The sequence below is a fragment of the Lepisma saccharinum genome (assembly GCF_977018435.1).
Source record: "Lepisma saccharinum chromosome 12 unlocalized genomic scaffold, izLepSacc3.1 SUPER_12_unloc_1, whole genome shotgun sequence".
Lineage (NCBI taxonomy): Eukaryota > Metazoa > Arthropoda > Insecta > Zygentoma > Lepismatidae > Lepisma > Lepisma saccharinum.
This window is the reverse complement of record NW_028142891.1, coordinates 15975767-15997274: the sequence shown is the minus strand read 5'-3', so window position 1 is coordinate 15997274 and position 21508 is coordinate 15975767. Positions and strand designations below refer to the sequence as shown.

The 21508-nt window shown below is 38.6% G+C and overlaps 1 protein-coding gene across 2 annotated transcripts in view; it reads right to left on the bottom strand.

Annotated features, from left to right (window-relative positions):
• Rab6 (RAS oncogene family member Rab6) overlaps positions 1–1262 on the bottom strand; it is a 158229-nt gene extending 156967 nt beyond the window's left edge. For both annotated transcript variants that reach the window (XM_083115782.1, XM_083115783.1), the window contains exon 1: positions 1050–1262. In XM_083115782.1, the coding sequence (XP_082971908.1) occupies positions 1050–1119 (70 nt within the window). In that variant the 5' untranslated portion in view covers positions 1120–1262. The remainder of the gene's footprint in view (positions 1–1049) is intronic.
• Positions 1263–21508: the final 20246 nt, after the last annotated feature.

Here is a 21508-nt window from a genome sequence, read left to right as displayed (position 1 = left end):
CTACCCCTGATTACCCTACAAGTGAAGAAACAAACAAAAAAAAATGATACCTACAAAGATTTATGCCAATATCTAGTGAGTTTACTAGCAGTTGTTATGAACTGCCGGAAAACATAAGCATAAAGAGTACTTTTCCCATCTGGTAAATGTCAAAAGGCCTATTACAAAGTATTGATGTTCACAAGTCACGGATGAATATGAAGTGTATCTACTCTAAATCTCTCTGGAAGATCAAATGACGATAAAAAAATTGTATGCAATTGACTGTACTGTTGGATCTATTACATCTTCTTAAAAACAGTCCAATAAAGTCAATACTCATCCCCAGTAAGGGATTAAGCAGCAAAAATACTGTTTTCTGTAATGAAACTAATATAGTATGTGCATTTTATACATTTTTTTAATGTTCTTATGTATTCATGCTAAAATACCACCACTTTTGCATTACCAAAATATTCCTGATAATTTACTCTCGGTTTTCTGTGAAAATCAAAAGTGCTTATGTGCCGTTTATAGATGAGGGCTGGTACCGGCACTTACAACTAGCAATCCTGAAAGGAATGAAATTGTTCCACTCCAACACTTTGACGTTTTTTATTTCCCCCATATAAATAAAACTTTACGAAATTCACTAACAACAATAATGACGTTAAGATCAGCTCAAAACAGACGAAAACTGGACATGCTCAGTAAAATGTTGTATTGGTACAAATTACTTTACTTTAAAACTACAAAACGAGAAAAAGGTTTAAGAAAATGATTAGCTGATGTTCCATTTATCTTCTAGGGCAAGGAAGAACATAAATAAATGAAAAGTATATATCCACAAGACTCGGAGGAACCAGGTCATAATGTCTTCTCATGTCATTGTAACGGTTTTTCACGTTACAACCACTGTACCAAGTTACCACAAACTCATCCACAATAATATATATGATATTCGAAGTACCTTAAAGAATGGAAATGACTTTTATCATTAAGGGAGTAAATAAATGCAATTCGCCGAATTACAATAAGTGTCAATACACTCCAATGTGTGTTGAACTCACCACTCTGTTCTCCTAGGAACACCAATTTGAACTTCCGCAATGGATTTCCAAAATCCCCTGACGAAGACATGATGTTCTTTTACAGAATATGTAATTAAAACAATACAATAATTCACGTGAAATAATATGTCACAGTAACTTCATCGACACCACATTCACTGCCACTCCTACGACATTAGCTCCGCCACGTTATGAATCTCGATCCCATTCCGATAGTGGATGTGGATGTGACGTCAGTGCCCGTTAGTTATGTAACTTGCCGACAGATGGCAATATAATATGAACTGAGTCACGTTTGGCGATAAAGGAGTATTACCGACATTTGACAGAATCAACAATAATCGAATTCGCAAATAAAGTAAAGTAGGAGAGTGAGGGATCCCGAAAAGTTTGTACGTACCGCGATGGAAAAGGAAAAGAAAATTCCCGTCCTTTTCTCGAATAAACTTTGGGAAATAATAACACGGACATTTGTGATATAAAGCAAACGTGCAGTTGATGCAGATGTAACGAACGCTGCCTGGTTGATATTTTCTTGCAAAAGACAAATAAAATGGACATTTCCACTTTGACATAAAAGACGTTTTAAATCCATTCATTTTACAGATAATGACACAAACATGAGATGTGCAAAATATCTCGGCGATATTTGTTTCGGTTCTCGAGAAACACGCCTTCAAACACCGCTGAAATTCACCTCCTACGTCACGCATTTGAAAACGTCCTCTCCACAGACAGGAGGTCCTCTGACGTCATCACTTAGAAATGCAAGCACGCGGGGCTTCTGCTCGTTCCGTCGACTTAGCATGAGCCGCTGAAGCGACAGCATATTAACTTGTTACTGTGTAAAACAAGTATCTTACAACTTCCAGTGCAAAAGTCTGTGCTCCATTTCTTGGAAATGAATTATGCCCTAGCAGTATAGTATTTACTATAATTCAGCCACTCGGTAGAGGGTTTTCCCATTAGGGTGACAAAGCAAACCTTGTAACAGTCAATGGCTGAACACGTGAACAGCCTTGTTCATTGCGAATACATAGGTTAGTTCTGACTGGCAAGAACTTAATGTTATAGGAATGCCTTTTCTGGAATTACAATTATTATCGTCATAATATTTACTTCACAAATTTTAAGATAATACTTTTAGAACACACTGGTTTACACGCCAATTTCTGCAATATAAGAGGTGGTACGGTATAAAAAGGTACGGCGAGTTTTTAAATTTCATGCAGTAAATGACAGTTTTCTTCAGTTAATATATATATTGCAAATTGTTGTATTTAGCCTACTTTTACGTCGCTTTTCCGTTCACTTTAACCGCAACGATGACAACGCATGGTTGATTTATTATGTATCATCTCTAACATCACATTTCTTCCCACTTTTGGCTAATCGCTACAATGAAGATGAATGACTACAAGCAGTATTCGAAGTCGGGGTGCAGGAGGACACCCCCTCACCCACACACACACTACCACCACCAAAAAGCACAATCTAAGTATCACCCAACCTGCCATGATAAGAGACGAAATTTTTCTTCTGTCCCATCTCATTTCGAAAACATTCACTTGTCCCATCTCCTTTTATGAGACGAGACGGAAAATGTCTCGTCTCATGAGCAACACTAACATTAACAATAGAAGCATCCCCCTAGCTGTCCCCAAAGTCTCGAGCAAACATCCTCCCATGTAACAATTTCCAGTTCAATGAAATGTCACTCACAAGGAAACAGTCATGCCCAGGTCGAGAGTCAAACCTTGAACATGCTACTTCCTCAGATAAATCATGAATTTTGTGTATAATAATTACAACGCCAGTTCATTCCTGGTAATTCTGAATCTGCAGTTTGGTTTGCATATACAAGCAGGATAATATTTAGTTTTCGAGGGCTGTACCGTCGAAACGAGGAGTAAAAAAAAAAAAATATTAAGAAAGGTTTTTTTTTTGTATTTATAATGATAAGCCTTTGCATACGTTGTTAATTCTATATTTTTCTAGACTTGAGACGAGAACGAGAATTGCCCTCCCAAACCAAGACGGATGTTTATAAATTGAGACGAGACTGTCAATGAGACATTTACAAATAAACACGAGACAGACATTTACAACTCTCAAGGAGAATGAGACCAAGGCTGCCGTGTCTCGATAGGATCCTTAGAGGTGAAGTTGTGAACCAACCAATTAATGCGTTCGGGGTAACGAAGATGAGGCGGCTTTTTTCGCAGTACAAAATTCAAAATAATTATATCGTACCATTTCAGTATGGGATATTGTTATACACATGGACGTATATATAGTTCACCGGGGGGGGGGGGTGGATCAACTTTTGGTATGATTAGGGTTGCTTTATTTCGTAAGTGAAAATCCAGGACACTGCTGGCCGGAAGCTTGTTGGGGAGCATGGGGGGAGGGGATGTTGGACCCGACAAAGTTGTGGGTTTGTAGTCACGAAGTCATGCTACTTAGTATTGATACTTTTCTGTTCATCTTGTGTCACTACGTTTTTAAGAACCAAATTTCTTTAATATGATTCGAGGGGTTCGAGGGGGGGAAAATAACTGATTTGACAGTCTCAATGCAGTTTTTTATTGCAGAAATTCCGAAACTATCAGGAAATTGAAGATATTGGTCTGCAGTCCCATCTGGTGTGTGGAATTACGAAATTTCCTTCCCATCCGTATCCCGTCCTATACGTCTCTAATTTAAGAGAATGAAATAAGTCCGAAGGAATTTTTTATAAACAAGCGGATAGAACAAGGAAACTGGTAATTTTAGTGAACCAAAAAAAAGAGGGGGGTTGGACCCGTTGAATCCCTCTTAAATACGCCCATGGTTATACACATTATTTCCTTGTAATAATTATACATAAACTAAGTATAGATATGTACTGTGCAACTAATGTAATCTTCTCAGTGTATTTTCTCTTATCTGCACAAAAATCATAATTTGCGCAACAGAAATGGAACACAAACTGAAATTGCTTTATGGAAAAGAAAGTTAAATAGGCTTTATAAATAAAGTGAAGAATGTGAAAATTCCTATTTTGCACTACATAGGTTACGGTAAATATCGATAAATATAAGTTTAAAAAATATTTTTGAGTGTCTGGTCAGCAACCAATTTTATAAGCAATATTTTTCGCATGGTCTGAGAACACACACGCAGCTGAACCCTTCCATTTACCTTGCACGTGAGCAGCACGGATATTTCATAGAAGAATGATCATTACATAGCATAGCTTTCCTTTCTCCTATAGCTCCTTCTTCCAGTATTTAAATCGGTAAAGGTTTGTAAAACTGCTGCACGTGTTCGTTCACCGTGGGCTACCCATCCGGAAATGGACGCTCGAAGCAGACGACAAACGAGCTCTCCCTAAGGAGTGACGTAGTAACATGGCGGCGTCGTGTTTTCAGGGCAACGCTAGCCTCGCAACTTTGGAAGTCTCGTTTCTGCCTTAAACTCGACGCAAAGAAACGCGAGAACTTGCAGGGGTCATTTTTCCAGGGTGTAATTTTTAAAATTGTTGTAAAAAAAAATTGAGTGGAAATGTCCATTGTCCGCAAACATGGCGGCTATGCGCTTTCCTGGCGTCAAATAAAACCGATCTACATATAGGTTTGGTACTGAATGTTAGAAATGTAATGTTGTCCTCGTTCGTAATTTGGTTATGTGTACATCGCAGCGGATTATGTGTTTTGGCAGTTGCGTTATGGTTTTGTGATTAAGGGCCGGTTTTTCAATGTCCAGTTAAGGTTCATGTTAGCACGTAACTGGAAGTTAGTGAAAATTTCGGTTTTTCAATGTACGGTTAGCTCGTAACTGGAACTCTGGTGGTGATTATCTTTACTGGTACTTCTTCTTGTAGTTACCAGCCTAACTGAACAGGTGAAGGCCATTAATGAAACCAAGCAAGCAAGCAGCCTAAGGGCCGTTTTTTCAATGTTCAGTTAAGGTTCATGTTAGCACGTAACTGGAAGTTAGTGAAAATTTCGGTTTTTCAATGTACAGTTAGCTCGTAACTGGAACTCTGGTGGCGATTATCTTTACTGGTGCTTCTTCTTGCAGTTTCCAGCCTAACTGGAAGTTACGAGGCAACATGGAAGCCTCGTGCAGCTATCGAAGTTCCACACTCGCAACTTCACTGTCAGATTAAACAAGATATGATTCATAAAATTTTTAAATTGGTACAGAAAAAGACTTGTTTTGTTTGGCAGAGCTTACCAACGTCCATGCAAATATGGAAATTAAACAGCGTAGTTGCTAGAATTCGCTTGGTAAGGTTGTGTTAGGGCCGTTTTTTCAATGTTCAGTTAAGGTTCATGTTAGCACGTAATGGACATTTCCACTCAATTTTTTTTATAACAATTTTAAAAAACTACACCCTGGAAAAATTACCCCTGCAAGTTCTCGCGTTTCTCTGCGTCCAGTTTAAGGCAGAAACGAGACTTCCAAAGTTGCGAGCCTGGCGTTGCGCTGAAAACACGCCGCCGCCATGTTACTACGTCACTCCTTAGGGAGAGATCGTTTGTCGTCTGCTTCGAGCGTCCAGTTCCGGATGGGTAGCCCACGGTGAGCGAACACGTGCAGCAGTTTTACAAATCTGTACCGATTTAAATAATGGAAGAAGGAGCGATAGGAGAAAGGAAAGCTATGCTTTGTAATGATCATTCTTCTATGAAATATCCGTGCTGCTCACGTGCAAGATAAATGAAAGGGTTCAGCTGCGTGTGTGTTCTCAGGCCATGCGAAAAAATATTGCTTATAAAATTGGTTGCTGACCAGACACTCAAAAATATTTTTTAAACTTATATTTATCGATATTTACCGTAACCTATGTAGTGCAAAATAGGAATTTTCACATTCTTCACTTTATTTATAAAGCCTATTTAACTTTCTTTTCCATAAAGCAATTTCAGTTTGTGTTTCATTTCTGTTGCGCAAATTATGATCAAATATTTTTGTGCAGATAAGAGAAAATACACTGAGAAGATTACATTAGTTGCACAGTACATATCTATACTTAGTTTATGTATAATTATTACAAGGAAATAATGTGTATAACCATGGGCGTATTTAAGGGGGATTCAACGGATCCAACCCCCTCATTTTTTGGTTCACTAAAATTACCAGTTTGCTTGTTCTATCCGCTTGTTCATAAAAAATTCCTTCGGGCTTGTTTCATTCTCTTAAATTAGAGACGTATAGGACGGGATACGGATGGGAAGGAAATTTCGTAATTCCACACACCAGATGGGACTGCAGACCAATATCTGCACAATTTCCTGATAGTTTCGAAATTTCTGCGATACGAAACTGCATTGAGACTGTCAAATCAGTTATTTTTTCCCCCTCGAATCATATGAAAGAAATTTGGTTCTTAAAAACGTAGTGACACAAGATGAACAGAAAAGTATCAATACTAAGTAGCGTGACTTCGTGACTACAAACACACAACTTTGTCGGGTCCAACATCCCCTCCCCCCATGCTCCCCAACAAGCTTCCGGCCAGCAGTGTCCTGGATTTTCACTTACGAAATAAAGCAACCCTAATCATACCAAAAGTTGATCCATCCCCCCCCCCCGGTGAACTATATATACGTCCATGTGTATAACAATATCCCATACTGAAATGGTACGATATAATTATTTTGAATTTTGTACTGCGAAAAAAGCCGCCTCATCTCGTTACCCCGAACGCATTAATTGGTTGGTTCACAACTTCACCACTAAGGATCTTATCGAGACGAGACATGGCAGCCTTGGTCTCGTTCTCGTTGAGAGTTGTAAATGTCTGTCTCGTGTTTATTTGTAAATGTCTCATTGACAGTCCCGTCTCAATTTATAAACATCCGTCTCGGTTTGGGAGGGCAATTCTCGTTCTCGTCTAAGTCTAGAAAAATATAGAATTAACAACGTATACAAAGGCTTATCATTATAAATACAAAAAACTTTCTTAATATTTTTTTTATTATTTTTATTTTGACTCCTCGTTTCGACGGTACCGCCCTCGAAAACTATATATTATCCTGCTTATATATGCAAACCAAACTGCAGATTCAGAATTACCAGGAATGAACTGGCGTTGTAATTATTATACACAAAATTCATGATTTATCTGAGGAAGTCGCATGTTCCAGGTTTGACTCTCGACCTGGGCATGACTGTTTCCTTGTGAGTGACATTTCATTGAACTATAAATTGTTACATGGGAGGATGTTTGCTCGAGACTTTGGGGACAGCTAGGGGGATGCTTCTATTGTTAATGTTAGTGTTGCTCACGAGACGAGGCATGTTCCGTCTCGTCTCATAAAAGGAGATGGGACAAGTGAATGTTTTCGAAATGAGATGGGTCAGAAGAAAAAGTTCGTCTCTTATCATGGTAGCTTGGGTGATACTTAGATTGTGCAGTTGGTGGTAGTGTGTGTGTGGGGGGGGGGTTGTACTCCTGCACCCCGACTTCCAATACTGCTTGTAGTTATTCATCTTCATTGTAGCGATTAGCCAAAAGTGGGAAGAAATGTGATGTTAGAGATGATACATAATAAATTAACCATGCATTCTCATCGTTGCGGTTAAACAAAGTGAACGGAAAAGCGACGTAAAAGTAGGCTAAAAAAAAAATTGCAATATATATTAACTGAAGAAAACTGTCATGAAATTTAAAAACTCACCGTACCTTTTTATACGGTATCAACTCTTATATTGCAGAAATTGGCGTGTAAACCAGTGTGTTCTAAAAGTATTATCTTAAAATTTGTGAAGAAAACATTATGACGAAAATAATTGTAATTCCAGAAAAGGCATTCCTATAACATTAAGTTCTTGCCAGTCAGAACTAACCTATATATTCGCAATGAACAAGGCTGTTCACGTGTTCAGCCATTGACTGTTACAAGGTTTGTTTTGTCACCCTAATGGGAAAACCCTCTACCGAGTGGCTGAATTATAGTAAATACTACTATACTGCTAGGGCATAATTCATCTCCAAGAAATGGAGCACAGACTTTTGCACTGGAAGTTGTAAGATACTTGTTTTACACAGTAACAAGTGAATTTTCTGTCGCTTCCGCGGCTCATGCTAAGTTGTCGGGACGAGCAGAAGCCCCGCCTCCACGCATTTCTAAGTGATGACGTCAGAGGACCTCCTGTCTGTGGAGAGAACGTTTTCAAATCTGTGACGTAGGAGGTGAATTTCAGCGGTGTTTGAAGGCGTGTTTCTCGAGAACCGAAACAAATATCGCCGAGATATTTTGCACATCTCATGTTTGTGTCATTATCTGTAAAATGAATGGATTTAAAACGTTTTTCATGTCAAAGTGGAAATGTCCATTGGAAGTTAGTGAAAATTTCTGTTTTTCAATGAACAGTTAGCTCGTAACTGGAACTCTGGTGGCGATTATCTTTACTGGTACTTCTTCTTGCAGTTACCAGCCTAACTGGAAGTTACGAGGCAACATGGATGCCTCGTGCAGCTATCGAAGTTCCACACTCGCAACTTCACTGTCAGATTAAACAAGATATGATTCATAAAACTTTTAAATTGGTACAGAAAAATACTTGTTTTGTTTGGCAGAGCTTACCAACGTCCATGCACATGTGGAAATTAAGCAGCGTAGTTGCTAGAATTCGCTTGGTAAGGTTGTGTTAGAGAATTTGTGGCCAAGATATCTGGTCTACTAGGCGGGACAATCTCCAATCGGTAATTTGGTGTAGTTGTTAGCGGCACCACCTTTCGGAGCGTGTTGTGTTTTGTAATACGAGTTCGAGTCCTGGTCAAGGGTACTTTTTTTTCTTGTCAATTATTTATTACGTGTGTTGCATTTAATTCACCCTTTATTGTTGAATGATTTTCTCGGATAAATATTAGAGTAAATTTTAAAATTATTTCTACTCGTACCTTCATATTTTTAGAAGTTTAGAAAGCATGCTTACTATTAACATCATGTTTTTTCGCTCAACAACATGCATAGAGAGGTACAAAGCATGCAGTCAAATGTACAATATTTACATATTAATAATAATAATAGTGTTTATATCAACAAACCGTTATTATTAATGTCTCGACTTTCGAGTTCTTCACGCTTCTTCTACAAGAAAGTATCTGTGCTTGCGCCTCATAACATCATTTCCCCCCACGTGGAATTGGCCTTTATTAGAAGCCTGGCGTTTAAATATAGAACTACAAGCACGCCGCGCTCGAAAGCACTCTATTGCATTGTGAAACGATATTAGGAACAATGGCTGCGCATCCATTTTGTATGCTTACGAAATAAATTAACGAAAGACAGCACTACAAATTTGGTTTTCTTCTAATAAAGGCCAATTCCACGTGGGGGGAAATGATGTTATGAGGCGCAAGCACAGATACTTTCTTGTAGAAGAAGCGTGAAGAACTCGAAAGTCGAGACATTAATAATAACGGTTTGTTGATATAAACACTATTATTATTATTAATATGTAAATCTTGTACATTTGACCGCATGCTTTGTATCTCTCTATGTATGTATGTTGTTGAGCGAAAAAACATGATGTTAATAGTAAGCATGCTTTCTAAACTTCCAAAAATATGAAGGTACGAGTAAAAATAATTTTAAACTTTACTCTAATATTAATCCGAGAAGATCATTCAACAATAAAGCGTGAATAAAATGCAACACACGTAATAAATAATTGACAAGAAAAAAAAATACCCGTGACCAGGACTCGAACTCGAATTACAAAACACAACACGCTCCGAAAGGTGGTACCGCTAACCCCTACACCAAATTACCGACTGAAGATTGTCCCGCCTAGTAGACCGGATATCGTGACTACAAATTCTCTAACACAACCTTACCAAACGAATTCAACAACTATGCTGCTTAATTTCCATATTTGCATGGATGTTGGTAAGCTCTGCCAAACAAAACGAGTCTTTTTCTGTACCAATTTAAAAGTTTTATGAATCATATCTTGTTTAATCTGACAGTGAATTTGCGAGTGTGGAACTTCGATAGTTGCACGAGGCATCCATGTTGCCTCGTAACTTGCAGTTAGGCTGGTAACTGCAAGAAGAAGCACCAGTAAAGATAATCGCCACCAGAGTTCCAGTTACGAGCTAACTGTACATTGAAAAACAGAAATTTTCACTAACTTCCAGTTACGTGCTAACATGAACCTTAACTGAACATTGAAAAAACGGCCCTTAGAGAATTTGTGGCCAGGATATCTGGTCTACTAGGCGGGACAATCTCCAATCCGTAATTTGGTGTAGTGGTTGGCGCACCACCTTTCGGAGCGTGTTGTGATTTGTAATACGAGTTCGAGTCCTGGTCAAGGGTATTTTTTTCTTGTCAATTATTTATTACTTGTGTTGCATTTAATTCACGCTTTATTGTTGAATGATCTTGTCGGATAAATATTAGAGTAAATTTTAAAATTATTTTTAGAAAGCATGCTTACTATTAACATCATGTTTTTTTCGCTCAACAACATGCATAGGGAGGTACAAAGCATGCAGTCAAATGTACAATATTTACATATTAATAATAATAATAGTGTTTGTATCAACAAAGAGGTATTATTAATGACTCGACTTTCGAGTTCTTCACGCTTCTTCTACAAGAAAGTATCTGCGTTCGCGCCTCATAACACGTGGAATTGGCCTTTATTAGAATAAAACCAAATTTGTAGTGCTGTCTTTCGTTAATTTATTTCGTAAGCATACAAAATGGATGCGCAGCCATTGTTCCTATCGTTTCAAAATGCAATTCGCGATTAAAATTACCACCTGAGCGCTAGTGTCGCTTCCAATATGGCCGCTCTAAGTAGGATAGATCTTTGTTTACATTCAGCAGTAGTACAAAAGAGCAGCGTGATGGCATGACTGGTATGGTAGAAAACGTTTAAATTACGCATTATTTTTAAATATTGCGAATGCGATGTGAATTCCAGGTACTCTAACAAACGTGAAGCTGTACTGAGAACGAAGCATTTAATTATGATAGGCAAAAATAACACGGAAAATGCAGACCAAACTATGTATACGCACTGGTTGTCCAAAGCAGTGCCGTATCATCTGCACGTCATGTAACTGGGGTTCTCGGAAATTATTTGAAAATAAAGGAATTGAAATTGACCTGTACTTGACAAGCTGGGACAGGAGAAAATTGCGAACATATAGTTGCAGTTCTTTCTCGAAAGAGAAAGGCTGGTTTAATAATAATATTCACGATTTCATGACCAGGCTATACTCACTGAAAAAGGACATCGTACTGAATGAAACAGTAACATTAGCATGTCCACTTTTTTTCTGGTTACATTTGACATTAATTCATTCTCAAACTATTTTCATCTTCCCTCTCAATCGACTTGCACCTGCTCCAAATTTCACACATACGTAACACCGGTAATACATGGACGCATTGGTTAAGACGCTTCATGATTTTTCGAAAAAAAAGCTTTATTTATAAAGTACAATTTAAAACTTTACTTTCATGGAAATATATATTTATCTTTCGATAAATAAAGTAAGCAGACTCGTGCATTCTTCGTAATTTCCTTGCCGAATTACAGTGTTATATCCCCCATACCAATCTTCTGTCAATTACGTTTTCCCTGATTTATTAACAAATTTCATTTTGTTGATTCCACGGGGTGGAAACACATGAAAACTTTTAATTTGTTCTGACCCAAAAAACTATTTAGATAAAAAAAAACTGAACAGTAGACCTTACTTTCTCGCATATTCACCATGCTTTAAACGACTTCAACACAACGTATCCTACTGAGGCTGTGTCCAAAAGGTACAAAGTACATACTTGAAGTACAGTCTTGACGGAAGTGACGTCACCTAGTGCAGTTCGAAAGCGCCAAGCAAACGAGTGTACAAGACCAGAGGACGCAGCACACGAGCGGTGCACAATTGCGATCTGTGCTTGCTTTTCATTTGTTAAAAAAATGGACGTCTGAAGTCAATCAGCTGGTAGTTGTAGTTCTTCCATTGTGTGGAAATGTAAGTAAACAAGTTTTTAAAATACTATGTAATTTTATTTATTGGTTTTATTCATATATGCGTGGTTTCTTTCTTCTATAGTGAGAAGGTGTTTAAAAGTGAGAAAACAATTTCTTTTCCCGCGATCGTAAACCATGTTGCGGAATGTGTGAAAATTAATTTGAAAGAGCAAATTTCTTTCATATTTCTATAATTAATAACGTGCTGTGTTATATAAACTGCACGCCGAGTCATGTGTGTGTTGTTCACGGAAAACAAGAGTGGCAACAGTCGATGTTTGATAATTTTAGTTTCGAAGCAACTTTTGTTGCATTCCTCACTTGTGTTGGCGCTGCAGTCGAAGTGCAGTTCGAAAGCTTTCCGCTTCCAGGCTTCAAGACCGCACTGCGAGTATGCTCTCGAAGTATGCTCGCTTCAAGTATGGTCTTGCAGCTTTCGGACACAGCCTTAGGGCCAGTTTTTCAATGTCCTGTTAATCTTTCTGTTAACTAACTGCCAGTTGGAGATAACAGCCAGTCTTAACCAGCACCGGGTTTTTCAATGTGAAAGTAACTGCCAATTAACTAAACCATGGTTCGTTCTCCGCAACAGTGTGTTGGCAATTCTGAAGCACGGAAATTACAGGAAATCGATCTGCGCGCCATCTGTTAGTATAGTTTCAAACCGCGTCGACTGGCGCACAGCCTGGCGTTTAAATGTAGAACTACAAGCACGCCGTGGTCGAAAGCACGTTATTGCATTGTGAAACGATATGAACAATGGCAGCGCATCCATTTTGTATGCTTACGAAATATATTAACGAAAAACAACACTACAAATTTGGTTTTCTTCTAATAAAGGCCAATTCCAATGTTATGAGGCGCAAGCGCACATACTTTCTTGTAGAAGAAACGTGAAGAACTCGAAAGTCGAGACATTAATAATAACGGTTTGTTGATATAAACATTATTATTATTATTAATATGTAAATATTGTACATTTGACTGCATGCTTTGTACCTGTCTATGCATGTTGTTGAGCGAGAAAACAACATGTTAATAGCAAGCATGCTTTCTAAACTTCTAAAAATATGAAGGTACGAGTAAAAATAATTTTAAAATTTACTGTAATATTTATCCGAGAAGATCATTCAAGAATAAAGCGTGAATTGAACACACGTAATAAATAATTGACAAGAAAAAAAAATACCTTTGACCAGGACTCGAACTCGTATTACAAAACACAACACGCTCCCAAAGGTGGTGCCGCTAACCGCTACACCAAATTACCGATGAGAGATTATTACGCCTAGTAGACCGGATATCCTGGCCACAAATTCTCTAACACAACCTTGCCAAGCGAATTCTAGCAACTACGCTGCTTAATTTCCATATTTGCATGGACGTTGGTAAGCTCTGCCAAACAAAACAAGTCTTTTTCTGTACCAATTTGACAGTTTTATGAATCATATCTTGTTTAATCTGACATTGAAGTTGCGAGTGTGGAACTTCGATAGCTGCACGAGGCATCCATGTTGCTTCGCAACTTCCAGTTAGGCTGGTAACTGCAAGAAGAAGCACCAGTAAAGATAATCGCCACCAGAGTTCCAGTTACGAGCTAACTGTACATTGAAAAACCGAAATTTTCACTAACTTCCAGTTACGTGCTAACATGAACCTTAACTGAACATTGAAAAACCGGCCCTTAGAGTACTTCCTGAAAATCCCGGCAGATGGCATATCGGTTAATTTTAATCGCGAATAACGTGCTTTCGAGCGCGGCATGCTTGTAGTTCTACATTTAAACGCCAGGCTGTGTGGCGGGCGACGCGGTTTGAAACTATAGTAACAGATGGCGCGCAGGTCGATTTCCTGTAATTTCCGTGCTTCAGAATTGCCAACACACTGTTTCGGAGAACGAACCATGGTTTAGTTAACTGGTAGTTACTAAAAACCCGGTGCTGGTTAAGACTGGCTGTTATCTCCAACTGGCAGTTAGTTAACAGAAAGATTAACAGGACATTGAAAAACTGGCCCTTAATCTTTATTTGACATAATAACAGCTTCCACTCACAGACCCCATAGTTGTTTTGACCCCTGGTCATTAGAGCCCTGGTATGTATGTAATTACATGTTCTATTCCTTTCTAGATACATACCTTGAACACAAAAATGTCTGTGATACGACTCTTTTCAATGCAAAATTAAACAACAAAATAACACAGAATCGCTTACCGTGACACACCTGTCACTCTAATTAAACCATCACCTGTATTATAAAACGGTCAGGATAAGTGCCTACAGTTGGAGCTACTAAGAATAAACCTAGGAGGATTTGTTTTCAAGCACCTGAAATGACGTGACATAGTACTACGGTGATTCAAAATATACACATTGCTACGCCCTCTGTGGGTACGTACTTAAATGTTCTTTACCACGGCTACAGATATCTTAATCTCAGGGGGGTGGGTTCTTTGTTTGAGAATTCCAAATAAGAAAGCGTTTTATAGCCAAGAGGATATAGTTAAATGCGGATCTATATTCTGAGAACTATACAAAATACAGAGAAAAATATATAGCGACATTGAAATATATCGAAAATTTACATCGGTTACATTCTTCTTGAAAAGAAATCTTCTTCTTTCTCTTCGTAATTATGGAAAGGCTTCTTCTTCTTTTCTCTCTTGATTATAGAATAGGCTTCTTCTTCTTTGATTATGGAAAATGCTTCTTCTTCTTTTGATTATGGAAATAAGCTTCTTCTTCTTCTTTAATTATGGAAAAAGCTTCTTCTTCTTTTCTTCTTTGATTATGGAAAAGGCTTCTTCTTCTTTTCCTTTTGATTATCGAATAGGCTTCTTCTTCTTTTGATTATAGAGATAAGCTTCTTCTTCTTTGATTATGGAAAAGACTTCTTTTATTATTTCTTCTATATATAAGAAATCTAGTTGCGTCGTCTCGTTTCCTTTTCTTTATGCCCTATATATGTTTTCTTTTCCCTTTCCCCGTTTCTTTGGCAAACGATACAAGCTATACTTATATAAAGGAGTAGGGTCGACTAAACTGACACTAGCGCCACCTCCTATGTAACGACCAAAGGGGAATAACCAGGATCGCTAATAACAAGCGCTGCCAATGGCCCAGTGCGACTAAAAAAAAAGAAGCGCAACCGTAAAGTGCTTCAGGGCGTCTAATTGACCACAGCGCCACCGGGGAACGGACAAATGCAAAAGCTGACGATGTTCTCCTCGTCAGAGAATCAAAAAGAAATTGAGATACATTTCTGAATTAATTTGCTCGCTTAATAAATTTCATATGCGGCTATATTCTTAATTCTTTTAAATTACTATATACATCATTCTATTTACTTCTATTATAGTATTTGAACTCTTCTTTTATATATTTCTCAATTTACTATAATATATATAATCCCTCTTCTCCGCTCCAAGTTTTCACAATGAGCTCTGATCCTCTTTATATGGCGTGCTGCCATCTGTCGTCGCTCTCGAGAAACTTCTTACTTGCAACTTTCATTGTGTCGTGTGAAACTGGCACGTGACAACATATATCAAAACACAGATAAATAAACAGTACATCTTGCCCTCTCTCACTCTCTCGTTCATTCATACACACATTCCATGGCATATTGGGACAATATTACAATTAACATAACATAACCCCACAGCTCTACAGCACCTTGGCGGGCCTTGGCTTACCTACCGACTGCTGGTCTCCCTCCCACACTGTTCCGCCGTCACCTGTTATAGCGTGGAGGTCTCAGACCAGTTTACAATTACAAATGTTAAATTAATTAATACTTTGACGATACTCATGTGATTTCTTGGCTACATTGCCTTTTACAAGTTACTGTTTTGGGTTTTTAAGTGTAATGCGATTAATTGTTCTTTGTGCGAACCCTTTTCTGGAGGTACAAATATATTTCAATTAACTATTGTTTGGCTGTTAACTTATACTTTGTTCTATAACGTTGATCTTGTCCGCCGGAATAAGGATGTCTATACCCCGCGACAGGTTAAGTTTGCAGCAGGTTTTATGTATCAATCCACTCTAAAACTGCACTCAGCATCCCCGTGCCAGTCTCTCCTTAACCGCCAAGCTGTTCATATCACAGACAGTGAGAAAATCCTCAGTATTGAAGCGGAACTATTTTCTGCGCGCACTTTTGGGTCTATATATGCGAAAAGTTGCTGCAAGGTTAACCTGTCGCGAGGTTTAGTTATGTCATAGCACTGAGTTAAGTTATGCAATGATTTACGCAGATTCACGGTAGGTTGGTGTCATCTCTCACACACACGCATGGTTGTTCTTACCTTCGCTGCATTCCCTCTGATCTGGGTACGATGAAAGTGGTCCTACAGTTTTAGAAGGTGTACTTCGCGGTTATCCTGGTCGGCGAAAGTGGATCACACGGCAGTTCCATATGGCATCATCGGCATCACACGTTCACTTCGTTGGCACGTCCATGACGGTACTCGTACACTGTCGACTCCATACGAAAGCTAGCGCAGTTGTAGGTCAGTCCTTCGCTGTCACTCGTACGTAGAGATACATGGTTTAGGCGTTGAGACGAACATACGTAATGAGCCATTCGCGGTTTCACATGGATATTAAATGTTATTAACTTTGGTATTGGCTGTTATGCACTTCGGTATTAACTTTGCTATCAATTATTATTAACTTCTACTAACTTAGGACGTTGTTCCGGACGATTGACACAGGTGGACGTGTCTGGTGTTATTCTCACATAACCATACATATGTACACGGATGCGTTGACGGCGAGGGGAAACGACCTCCTGGGTCTACTTTGCTCTACTCCATGGCTTTAAACAATCACTCGTTTTAAAAAAGACAAGTTCAGATCACGGGTCTGGTCGCGAATCGGAGCTAGGTCGCGCGTAGCTCACACTCCGGTGTCGAGTCTTGGCAAAACTGTGTTCTGGCTATCCCCGACATTTCTTTTATGCTAGATTTGAACGTGGTGACGCTCTAGCCTCTGTGTTTAGGTGTCTATTTATTGTTTTTGGTACTTTGACCGTTGTCCTCCCATCCTGGTCTGTGCTAATGCCGTTCCTTGACCTCTGCTAGCAGCCCTTCGTGCAGAGATTAAGCTAACTCCTCCGCTATTGTGGCTCGCACGTCCAGCGAGGGCTCTCTCTACGGGATGCCCTATTGCATTGTATACAGTGTTGGATCTTTAATAATTTATTACTCCCGTAGTTCGGTTCTGATTATGCTGAAATTCTGGAATCTGTACTTTCATAATGTGGTCTTCCGCTGGTTAAAATCTCATCCAATTCGGTCCAGTAGTTTAGAAGTTCCTCTTTTCCTGTTATTTTCCATATCAATGCATGTAAAATCAGGATTCGGGCGAAAAACTGTGATTGAGCAAGCTCGCTTTAGATAAAGTATTTGGTAGACATCTTTATTCGCGACGGATTTTAATATTACCTATTGTAATTAATTCTTAATAACGGGCAATTAGATCAATTAACTTTTACTCAAGATTTGACCGTTATATGTCAACGAATTACATAACTGACATGATTTTGCATAAATTTTATGTTACATATTTGTTAATTTACTTTATATAAAACAATACATTTCGGTATTTTTTTTCCAGTTCCTATATTTTCGATCTCTGAAATATGAAGAAAATTTGTAGCCCATGTGATGTCATATTTTCTAATCAATGAGATGCATAGTTCACCTAATATTCACTGGCTAGTCGTAAGACAGGCTGAAGACAAAAAAAAAAAAAAAAAAAAGCAATGCTTGAAGTGTTATTTATCGAAAGATGCTGGAGTTTCTTTTCCCCATTTTTTTCTGGTTACATATTTTCCTTTCGATTTTAGGTTTAGGTTAGGTTTATGTTTAGACAAGAAACTATTCTGCACGTAGCAAGTTACTCGTAATATGTTCCCTTGTACAAATGTAGCTATGTATTATCATTCGATTGTTCTTTCTGTAGATGCTTCTCTTACATATTTACATATTATACAATAATTTCCTATGTCAAAAGTTATTAATAGTTGACAAAATTAGTTTCTTAAATATGTACACTTTGCTATTCTTTTTGAAGTTTATAAATTTTATATAAGTTTTAATTTAAACAACTTTTGTCCATAAAAATATGTTGAATATGTTCAAATAAAATATATATCTAGCAGAATTTTTGAAATTGCTTGGATACTCGATTATCATTAATATTTATTACATAGTCTTTGATACTACATATTTAGCTACATATCCTTTTGATAATAAATATTTAAGTACATATTTTATCAATTATTTTTACATATTTATGTACATATTTTGTAGTTTGATATTACATAAAAATTCGGGGTATACTGACGACGACAAACATTCACGTACTGAGATGGCTTCGGTACATACAATGTTAGTGCATTAATACCAGAGGAGTCGAGAGAGAAAAAAGTCCCGAATTCACGTTCTGATAAAAATGGCAGCCTTAAACAGTGGCGAGGAATCAGGGGACAGTTGTTCCCCATGGCCTCTTAATTCTAAGCCTTGTCTACAAGGAGAATGTAAACTTTCGTTGCCTAAAGCCCGTTTGTGAGGTTCTATCTCTACCCCTCAAAAGGATGTTGTTTAAACCCCCCCCCAGAAGAATTTCTGGATACTTGCCTGCAGCCAGAGTTAGAAATACACGAAAGCTAAATAACAAGAAAATACATTTTACTGAGAAAAAAATACAATGATCTGTATGTACAGTGGGATCCATCACCATGTTCGTGCACTTTATTTGACCCAATAAGAGCTTCAAGAATTAAAAGAAAACTCAAAACAAGCTGTTGACAACTTCTGCATCAGCATACATAAAAATCCATCGGTTAAAAACATCTAGGATGTAAGAGAAAAAATAATGAAAATAGTCATGGACAATTTGCACGGCAATACTCATGGATCCCACTGTACCGTAATTCAGTTATTAATAACAAAACTAAAAGCAACGTCTTTTTGCTACTGTTGTGGGCGTCCCTTCACATCATTACATAACTACCCTTGGAATAGGGAAAAATTGCTACTTCTTTCTCCCTCCCTTTTTTTGTAACTCTTTTGTCTATTACTTTCTTCTATCTTCTTTCTAGTGTTCCTTTCTTTTCTCACTTTCGTGTTTCTGTCTGTTTCATCTATATTCTTTCACTCTTATCGGATTCTGCTAACTCCATTTCTTTGTCTCTGCAAGCCTCTCTTTCTTCTATATATATCTCTCTTTCTATCTATCGTTTCTTTATCTATTTCTCTCTCCTCTCTTAGATTACTTTCTTTCAAGCTCGATTCTCTTTCTTCCCTTTCTCTCTCTCTCTCTCTCTCTCTCTCTCTCTCTCTCCCCCTCTCTCACTTGCTTTGCTATTTCTTACTCTATCTCTCTTTGTCCTTCTAGCTTCATCCTCTTATTTTCCTTTTCTCTCCCTTTCGCTTTGCTATTTCTTGTCTCTATCTCTCTGTCTCTCCCACCCTTTCTCCCTTTCGCTTTACTATTTCAACTCTCTTTCTCTCTCTCTCGATTTCGCTTTCTCTCTCTCTCTCTCTTTCTCGCTTTGCTTTTTGTCCTCTCTTTCTTTCTCTCCCTCTCTATCCCTTCCTCTTTCCTATTTCTCCTCTCTCTCTCTCTGCCTTTCGCTTTGATATTTCTCCTCTCTCTGTCCATCTCTCCTTTGCTTTGCTGTTTCTCCTCTCTCTCTCTTTCGCTTTACTATATCTCCTCTCTTTCCCATTCGCTTTACTATTTAACCTCTCTCTCTCTCTCTCTCTCTCTCCCTTTCGCTTTGATATTTCTCCCCCCCCTCTCTCTCTCTCTCCCTTTCGCTTTACTATTTATTCTCTCTCTTTCTCTCTCTCTCACACTTTGCTATTTCTCATCTCTTTGAATCTCTTTCTCTCCCTTTTGGTTTACTATTTCTCCTCTCTCTCCCTTTCGCATTGCTATTTTTCGTTTCTCTCTCTCTCTATTCCTTTCGCTTTGCCATTTCTCCTCTCTCTATCTACCACACTCTTTCGCTCAATTCTTTTTTTCCCTTTATTTCTCTCTGTCTCTCTCTCTCTCCTTTTAGCTCGATTCTCCTTTTCCCGTTGTCTCTTTCACCTTCCTCTCACCCTTCCTCTCCCTCATTCTCTCTCTCTCTCCTTGTAGCTCGATTATCTCTTTACCTTCTGTCCCCCTCTCTCCTTCTCTCTCTCTATATCTCGCTCGATTCGCTCTTTTCCCCGTTATCTCTCTCGCGCGCTTTGCTATTTCTTTCCCTTCTCTCCCTTTCTCGCTTCTCTACACCTTTCTTTCTCTCGCTCCTCCTCTATCTATCTCTCTTGCTTCTATATTTCTTCCTCTTTTTCCCATTTATTTTTCTTTCTCTTTCTATTCTGTATCTCTGCCACTTCTTCGTTGCTCTTGCTCTGTGTTTGCCTGGCCTCTGTATTTCCCTGGAGGGATTTGTCATTACTCATTAGGTATGTTAGCCAAGGGGCAGCAAGTCCTGGGGAGGGGAGGGTTCAAAATATGAAGTGAATTCGGCGGGTGGCTATCTAAATCTTGTTTGGGAAAAACATTTAACAGTGTTTTTCCCAAACCTGGACATTGCTCTGAGAACGTTTGTATTATACCATAAAATGCCTAGGAGAACGGTCGCTCGTTGTTCTAAAGAGAATCTAAACCTGCCGTCAGAGACTCAGAGTCGGGGAGCAGACTTTCTATAGTGCGCGTCAAATCTCCTGCATATGGCCTTGAACGGCTGAACAGCACCAGCGAATCACAGACGTGCGGCGTTGCCGTGCTCTCCGTGACAAGGCGTTTCGCTCAACCACGCTGTCTCTTTTCCGTGTGAGATTTCGACATGGCACCGCTGCAGTACGCTGTTATTGGCTATCGCTATATGCAGGAGATTTGACGCGCACTCTACTTTGGCATCCTTCAAAGCGAATGCTGATGTCCTGCAAGGAATTTACTTTGAGTCTCTCATTCATCAGTTTGCTGTCATGAAAGCCAGAAGGAAACAGTTTTAGGCTAGTGTTCCCTTGTTAAATCTAAGTGTATTGTTTCATAGAAGTTAAATGAACAATTTTTAATCAGCTGTGCCTATATTTTAAAGTTCACAAGTGTTATTAATAAGAAAGCGGAAGTGAGGTACCATGATATCAAAACGGATGACGATAATAATAATAATAATATCGGCAGGGCCCAAAACAGATCATAGCATAGGAACAAAATTTTATAAATCCCCCCCCCCCCTGTACAGTAGTATTTACCTCTGTGCGCGTGTGCTTGTGTGGTGTAGACCTACATACATCGGATTGGCGGATTTAGTATAGGGGCGGTGACCGGTCCCCTATCCAAAAGGAATGACTAAGTATTATAGAAAGTGTATATGTATATAAGTGCACATGCACTGGAAATGAAACACGGGACTTGTTAACTACAAGGCAATAAAGGTAACTGATTAACTGATGC